This window comes from Bicyclus anynana, chromosome 19, assembly GCF_947172395.1.
Source record: "Bicyclus anynana chromosome 19, ilBicAnyn1.1, whole genome shotgun sequence".
NCBI lineage: Eukaryota > Metazoa > Arthropoda > Insecta > Lepidoptera > Nymphalidae > Bicyclus > Bicyclus anynana.
Window position 1 is genome coordinate 14,942,905 of NC_069101.1, and position 9,068 is coordinate 14,951,972.

The window sequence follows — 9,068 nt, forward strand, 5'->3', positions numbered from 1 at the left end:
TGCCAAAGTGCAGCGCTTGTGGACGCTTCTTATCGTCGGCAGGGGCCGTTAGCTGTACGAGTTGTCAGGGTCTATACCACGCGGGTTGTGTGGGGCTGGGAGAGAATGGTAAATTGCCGAAGCAATGGAAATGCCCCGAATGCCATGCAAAAAGACCAAAAAAGGGGAATGTTGATACCCCGGTAAAGGCGGCGGAAACCTCTTGTAGCGATGGGGATGAGGCGAGTACGGAACCTGAAATACAATCAGCACGCGTACACGTAGAGACGGTACAGTCAGCGGATTTGGGACGTGAATTGCGCCTCATTCGAGAACAATTGCAGTACATAAGAAATGAAATCAATGATTTCCGCACAGAGCTGCATGAGGTGCGAAGCTCGATTGCTGCCTGTAATCTGCGCGTTGATAATATAGATGATAGACTATTAGAAATTGAAAAAGAAACTATGGCCTCAAATAATAAAAGCATAGAAATCGAGAAGCTTGAATCTACCATTGCTAAACTTAAAGTGGATATAAACGACCGCGATCAGGACCTCTTGCGTGCAGATATAGAGATCTCAAACATGCCGGAAACCCGCGGAGAGAATCCTTGCCATACGGTCTCATTGGTGGCGGCCAAAATAGGAGTTGTCCTCAATGAAAATGATATAGTGTTTGCGGAAAGAGTAGGAAAGAAAGAGGAAGTTAGATCTGAAACTAGTGACGGGGCGCGTAGTCGGCGGATTGTGGTGCGGCTGTCGCGGCCGTCTCTGCGGGATGACTTTCTCCGCTGTGCCCGCACGAGGCGCGGCGTCACCACCGAAGGTTTGGAATTTAACCCTCCTCATAGACGTTTCTATATTAACGAGAGACTAACTAGAGCAAATAAACACCTATTTTACTTGGTAAGAGAAACAGCAAAACAAAAACAGTGGAAGTTCACATGGACAAAGCGTGGAAAAATATACGCCCGGCAAGGAGAGGGTAAAGCTGCACATCAAATAAAGTCCGAATCAGACTTGGAACGGGTTTTTGGAGATGTCGTAGTTGGGTCAGATTGAAACTGATGTTAAATATGTTTCTAACTAAGCTAACGGTTGTATCTATTAGTATTATTAAGAGGAATTTTAGATATTTAGTTATTTTTTTACTATTGTGTCCTATATCCATTTCTCTAAGATCTCTATCAATGTTTAGGATCTCTTTCAATGTTTCTTTAAAAGTAATGCACATGATTTTTTACAGTAGTATTTTACAAAGTAAGCAAGTGGCTGGTTCAGGCATGAATCTATGGTGTAACTCTCACAAGCATTGCTCTATCAGTCGAAAAGCGTCCTATATATTTGCGTTAAATTTCAGATTGTTACTTTATACTTTTATATTAATATTTATTTATAGTCTATTAGCTCCCCGACAGAAACACTGTAAAATAATATTTTATTCTGTAAGTTACTTCATTACAAGTAAAGATGGGTAATAAAAAACATTTCAAAGTTGGTGTCTTCAATGCCGGTTCCTTAGGAACGCGAAAAGAAGAATTTATTGCGGCAATGAGTGACATATCAGTAGATATTATGGCAATAAACGAAACTTGGATTCGCGAAGGAGAAGATAGCGTCGCACCTATAGTCCCGGGTTTTCGTCTGCGGCACAAACCTCGTCCTGCCAACGTAAAACGTGGACGCGGGGGTGGGGTAGGATTTTACATCAGAAAAGGGCTTAGAATTAAAATCTGCGATCACCCTGAGTTTAACTCGGTAGAGCAAATGTGGCTGGAAACTAAGATAAACGGCAAGCGTCTTATTATTGGTGTCGCATACAGGCCTCCTTGGCAGGATGTCAATGTGTTTTTTGATGCACTCACTCAGTCGATCACTACTTTCTCAGGATATGAGCAAACAGTACTTCTAGGGGACTTTAATATAAATTTACTCAATACTGCGGAATCTAAAACTAAATTATTTAAAGATTTTATTTTTAGTGTTAACCTTACTCAATTGATTGCAGAGCCCACGCATTTCACAGACCATAGCGAGACTTTAATCGACCTAATTTGTACTAACGCTAAAATCCGCGAAACTTCTGTTAATCATATTCCAGATCTTGGAAACCATGGCATAGTATATGTGACACTTGACTTAAAAAAAGAGAAAATTCCCCCTTGCTGGATAATAAGTAGATCCTTAAATGACATTAACGTAAACAATTTCAAACGAGATTTTAGCAATATAGACTGGCAAAATATAACGAATCAGACTGACTTGAATTGTATAGTATCCAATTTTACTACCGCTATTTTAAAAATAATAAACATCCACGCTCCTTCTAAGAAAGTTTTAATTAAAGATGAGTATTGCCCATGGATAACGTTTACGATAAAATGTATGCTAAAATTAAGAAATGAAAGTCATAAACGGTGTAAAGCGACCAAGGTAGAGTCACATAAAACTTATTACAAAGATCTTAAAAAAATTGTCTTCGAAGCTATGGAAGCTGAAAAATGTGCGTACTATAAGTATTTTATAAATCAACATATCAAAGTTCCAAAGCTGATGTGGAAGAATTTTAAGAAACTTTTAACAATGAATAAAAAGAAACATGACGAAATTCCCCCCCATCTATGTAATCCGGATTTGATAAACATGCATTTTCTTGACATACCGTATAAAAGTTCTGCTACAATTTCTACCTACACTTATTTTGAGTTCAATAGATTTGGGCAAAATACGTTTAACTTAAAGACTACGACTGAGACAGAAATTATGAAAATTGTTCAAGGATTAAAGTCAAACGCACTAGGATCTGACCTTATCTCATTAGATATGTTAAAGTTGACCCTACCACAAAGCCTTAGTTTTATTACAGATATTATAAATAGGTCAATTATATCCTCAACTTTTCCTGATTCTTGGAAAACTGCAATCGTCAGGCCTCTACCTAAAGTCGATTCGCCAACCTCTCTAAAAGACCTAAGGCCTATTAGCATACTTCCTTGCCTATCCAAAATTTTGGAAAAAGTCGTATGTAGACAACTGACTGAATACTTGGAGGAAAATAATATCTTACCTCCATTACAATCCGGGTTTCGTAAAAATCACAGTACTACTACAGCAATTATAGATGTAATTGATAACATCCTCTCGGCTCAAGATCAAGGCATGACCACGATTCTAGTGCTGCTTGACTTTTCCAGAGCGTTCGACTCTATAAACACATCGCTTCTTCTGTCTAAAATGTCATATTATGGATTTTCACTTAGTACCGTAAAATGGTTTAACAGTTATTTCTCAAATCGTAGTCAATTCGTCCAAATGAATCAAACAGATGGCAAACAATTAGTCTCTACGACTCTACCGGTTCTCAGAGGTGTTCCACAAGGCTCAATACTCAGCCCAATCCTCTTTGCTCTATTCTCAGCAGATATGGTCAGATGTATTAATAACTGCAATTACCACTGTTATGCCGATGATGTTCAGCTATATTACTCATTTCGGCCTCAAAATACACCTGAGGCGATAGCTAACATCCGTCAGGACCTAGAGAACATAGCTAATTGGTCAGATATAAATTCCCTGAATCTTAATCCTAATAAATCCAAATTTTTAATTTTAGGCACTAACCACAAACTTAGGCAAGTTGAAATGTTTAAGCCCAGTATTGATATTAGAGGTGACATGGTGGAAAGAGTGCGTGAGGTAAGAAATCTCGGTGTAATATTTGACGAAAATTTACGCTTTGAAAGCCATATTAGAAATGTAGTAAAAAATTGTTTTTACAGGCTAAAACTATTATATAAAATGCGTAGCTACCTCAGCGTTGAAGTGCGAATTCGTTTATGTGAGACCTTAGTGCTTTCAAATCTAAATTATGCAGACGCTGCCTACGGACCATGTTTACTTGCTAGATCTGCCAAGCTTATTCAAAGAGTCCAAAATGCTTGTGCACGATTCTGCTTTCCAGTGCCTCCCCGTTCTCATGTTAGTCCATTTTTAAATAGCGCTAACATACTTAAGATGGAGGCGCGGAGAAAACTACATTTAGCCACTCTAATTTTCGGTGTCATCTCCTCTGGTAAACCATCTTATTTGTGTTCACGTATAAAATGGGCCAGTCAAGGTAGTACATGCAGGCCAAGAGGAGCTCCACGTATTTCTTGCCCGTTTCATAGGTCTGCCTCGTTTAAGGGGACTTTTAAGTACTCAGCCTGCAAAATTTGGAACGACCTACCACCACCAATTAGACTAGCTAAATCTCTCACTGTTTACAAAAAATTAATTAAAGAACATCTCTTATTTCTACAGAAACAATAACCAAATATTTTGCAGGACAGTTGCTTTTCTTTTTTATGTATTTTTTTGTCCTTATTGTAGTTGTTTAGTAATCTTATTTTATTTTTTATTTATTTTTTGCATATAATATTAATGTTTGTCCTTCGCGCCAATCTAATTTCTAACCGACTTCCATAAAGGAGGAGGTTCTACGTTCGACTGTATGTATGTTTTTTACTTACTATAGACATGTGGATACATAATAGTATATTATTTTATCTATTTTAACGACGCAACGCTCTCCCGATCAGTCCGTGAGCTCACCCTGGGGTCATGCCTGAAAATCAGCGCTACAGTTACTTAGCTGTAGCATAGAGCTGAGGCAGCGCCCCATTCAGCCGAAGCCTTAGTATTAAGTTAGTATTAAGTTAGTATTAATTCTCATGTTTTTTTCTTATTTATGTTATGTTGTTTTTGGCTGAATAAATGTTTTTATTATTATTATTATTATTATTATTAACCTACACCCTCCGCAATCGGAGGCAGAGGTCATATCCACTGGGCTTTCACGGCTCTTCATTCAAGTAATCATATATGATGGAATAAATGGTATGGTCTAAATTGCAGTGGCCAACATGCTAAGAAAATTGTTGTTTGTAAGTCAGCAGTGGACGTCTAATGACTGTCAATGATGATGATGAACGATGGTGATGAGCAGAGAAAGTTGGAAGTTTATCAGGTTTCTGACTAGGTTTAAGTAAAAAGAAATAAATCTAAAAATCTTATTCCAGGACAATTTGTATTTCTAAGCGTAGTATTACAAAGCAAAAGTTACAATTTGAGCTGTCCCAACAAAATTTCGACGTTGATACGGAAGGTTTTGTACAGGTCTATTGGCTGTCACGTTGCTCTACAGAACACATAAGGAAGGACCCGACTATAGGTATAGATCCTGAAGGAGGCTCAACCAGAGTTTACCAGCTCTCAGACTACCGCGCGTTATTCAAGGGTCGTCGCGGGCGCAATATACAATGCTGCATCAATATTCACTGCGGCGTGGAAAGCGAACATGGTGCTGTATAGCTGCGTCTGCAAACGCAGCATAAGGCTGTGCTTATGATAATAATAACTTCATTCTGTATACAGCCTACAAACAACAGTAAGCAACTTTTAGTGTAATGAAACCAAGAAGTGCCTTAATAACTTCATACAATGTGTCAGTACTCTACTCATTGAGAGATTTTAGCAAAAGATCGATCAGAGTGGAGGTCCTTTGTTCACCGGAGTACCTTACCGTACCTTTGGTTTCGAAGATAGGCGGAGGCGGCATCTGGCCAATCGTCGTGAACAATTCTGGCCAAGCCACCCTCCAATATCTCAAATAATTATGTGGACGGTACCCTAACTTGTCCTCTCTGCTCCAGGACATTCGGCGCAAAAATAGGGTATTGATTTTTAATAAAGAAATTTACGCCTTGAGTGCCGATTATTGCAGAATAGTTATAGAAGGATATTTAAAATCAAGTGGTAACCTTATCGGTATATTTGTTTTTGGACGCACTGAAGAATGGAAGATGGTTTGGAAGGTTCGCTACGTTCATAATTGTATCCATCACATACACAAAGTTTGAGCAGCAGTGCAGTTCATAGATGCCAAAACGCTCATGAGGACTCATTACGAACTCTATTGGATAAGGAATTTTCCATTCTATACACTTTTACGTACTATGCCTGCTCTAGCTAAACGCCTTGCACGTCATTGTTGAGCAACATGGTCATAAATAAATATTTTGGGTCTAAAGACTATACTGTCAATAAAAATTTCGACGCTATTTTGGTCGGTTAAGAAAAAAACGACAATATTTAGTTTATCGTAATTTAGTAATGTTATGTTAGTCGTCGTCGTATTGCCAGAGGCAGGCCTCCGATGATGGTTTGTACGAGGATAGACTTCGGGTCGATGCGCGGTTTCCGCACGGAGCTTCGAGATGGCGCCACTGTGAACCTGCGCAAGATGGCCGCCACTCCCGCCATCGACTGCATCACGGCCATCCGCTCGCCTGAACAACATTAAGATAACATTCAATAGAGTAGCTTGAATAGTATCAATACGCTAACATTCTGGTGCTAAAGAACCAGTGTGTGCTAAGAGAATGAGCCCAAACTCGATGGGTTTATCTTATTTAGTTTAGGAGTTGCTATGGTCATCTTCCGATTCCATCATCAGGCCAGCTTAATAATACCATATTATTGCATCGGACGAACCTTGTCACAAATAGCCGTACATCGCTGAAATTCATGTGCCACCTACGTACTTTGAGCATTGTAGGAACTGTGCTTTTGTGTTCTTAGACTTATTGTCTCAGCTCCCAAGAACTCAACGATTTGTAACAAAACCCTTATCGTCAAAGCTAGATTTGAAGTGAAACTACTCACTAACTTCAAATATTGTTTTAACAATACCAGTATTTTGCATAATTAAATTAAAAAGCCAAAAATATAATTTGCCTATTCTTACCTATACACGATCGTGGTCCATCTCCAAAAGGCATAAATGTAAATTTTTTTATGTTTCCAATATTGTCAGGGTGGAATCGCTCAGGTCTGAACTCTTCAGGATCCTCAAAGTACTTTTCACTGCTGCTGAGAGCTTCTATTGACACTATTATTACGGAGCCGTCATCCAAGGTCACCTGGGTACCGGGTATGGTATATTTAGATGTTGTTCTTCTGATAATGAACCCGGGCGACGGAAGACAACGTAAGCTTTCTCTAAAAAAGAAGACAAAATAACTATTAAAATCCCACTTATCAAAAATGCCTTTGCGCTGTAAGAAATAACGAAGGCCTTCTAATAGAGGCGATATTAAAAAAAAATAAGTTTATCAGAGACACATAATTTACTTAATTCTTTAGTTACCTACCTGAAAGCCATTTCCAGGTATTTCATATCCCTAATGGCGTCATAGCAGAGTTTGCCGTTATACTTGGCGATAATTTCGTCAACTTCCTTCTGGCATCGCTCCTGAATTTCAGGATGATAAGCTAGGCAGTGAAGAAAGTAACTGCTGGCCGATGACGAAGTTTCAAATCCGGCAGCGAAAAAAACAAACACCTGCGCCGCAAGCAGTTCATCGTCCAAATCAAGTTCGACAATAGCCGGAGAACCATCAGGATTGCGATGCTCAATAGATTCCCCAACAATTTTGCCTTTCTGTCTGAGCTCTAAGAGAATATCTATAAAATCATTTCTACCTGAAGGTTGGTAGTTTCTCTGAGTCATGATTTCTTTGATGATTGACATGGTTTTGTGCTCGATTTCGGGTGCAAACTGTCGAGCATACTCAAAAGCTGAGGGAAAAGCCCTTTTCATCACATTAATGAATATATCCCTATTTGTATAAGTGAATATACGCTTGCCGAGTTTGCGAAAATCTGAGTTTTCTTCATTCAAAGCGTTCGAGTCGATACCAAAGCCGCACGCCCCGATAAAGTCGGTCGTGTATCTAGCCATCATTTCGCGTACGTCGACTTCGTCTTTCGTCGCCGCTTCATCAGCTAACTTCGTCAATTTGCCAGTCATTTCAACAATAAGTGGAAACATGGCCTTCAGTTTACCGCTCGAGAATGCCGGTGTCAACTTTTGCCTCATCAGTTTCCACGTGTCTCCCTCTGAGGTGAGTATATTCCTCATCAAAGGTTCCGTGAACTTCGTCCGGGGAATAAGTCCTCTGTGATGTATATCACGAAAGTCCGTCAGCAGTACATGCTTTATTAGTTCCGTATCAATGATGACGACGGCTGGGCTGTTCCCTTCGAAGAATCCAACGAATTTCTCATCCGGATGCGCCCGGTGGAGCGCAGCGAAACGTCCAGAAAGACTCACTTTATCAACATGCTGCCTCAGGTATCCCCCGAAGAATATCATCGGCTTCTCAAACTTGATTCCGCGCTTGCTGAAGAAATCGAAGTTTCTTGTCCCATAGAAATATAATGCTATCACAACTACTACTATTAGAAGCTGAATCATTTTGGAAATGCACGTAAATTACGTGTGTTCACGAAATCAGTTGCAAAACGAAAGGATTTACTCATTATTGTATCTCGCGATAAAATTTAATTACATTTTTGAAACACCGGAGAAAAGTTTACGACTTGAGACGATACGACAAACGTAAATTTTAAATAATAAAGATGTAGATCTCAAGTGTAAAGGTTGGTCCACCATTTTTACAGCTACAAATTATTTTCTACGAATATTACACACATAGTAATGTTGTATGAAAGCATGATATTTACAATGCTTTTTATGCTTTTAAGCGTACCTGTAACACCGGAAGTTTAAATTTTTCAGTCTAATATTTTGAAATATAAGAAGTTGTTTGTTACTAGTAAACATACATTTAATTCTTATTTTACCGGCTTCAAGTCGATACTTCAGAAGCGCACATCGTAAAGAAGCATCTTTAACTCTTCAATAGCGAATAAGTCAACGGCGTCTTCTATACGATGTCGTATCGGAAATTGTAAATAAAGTCTTTATCAAGATATCAATCATTAAATATTGATCGATTTTATTTAAGTAGGTGAACGTGTGATGACATAGAGATTAGATATGTTCCGTACCTTATTAACGTTTCGTCACTTTCAAAACAGAAGTGTATTTATTTATTTATTTAAACCTTTATCTATAATAATATTACACGTTTATGCAGAAGAGTTAGTAAAAAGCAAAAAAACGTCCAAACTTAGTTATTGGCTACCTACTCGTATCATACTTACCTATGGTTAGGAGCAAAGCCTAACTTTCAGCTTTCA

General features: G+C 38.8%; 1 protein-coding gene across 1 annotated transcript; it reads right to left on the reverse strand.

Moving 5' to 3' along the window:
- Positions 1 to 6,065: 6,065 nt before the first annotated feature.
- On the reverse strand, positions 6,066 to 8,453 carry LOC112055298 (cytochrome P450 6B5-like). The gene is made up of 3 exons (XM_024095333.2): positions 7,175 to 8,453; positions 6,769 to 7,022; positions 6,066 to 6,310 (listed from the first exon to the last, which is right to left on the reverse strand). Exons 1-3 carry the CDS (start codon positions 8,278 to 8,280, stop codon positions 6,138 to 6,140), a joined length of 1,533 nt encoding a protein of 510 aa, XP_023951101.1. The 5' UTR covers positions 8,281 to 8,453; the 3' UTR covers positions 6,066 to 6,137.
- Between the last annotated feature and the right edge of the window lie 615 nt (positions 8,454 to 9,068).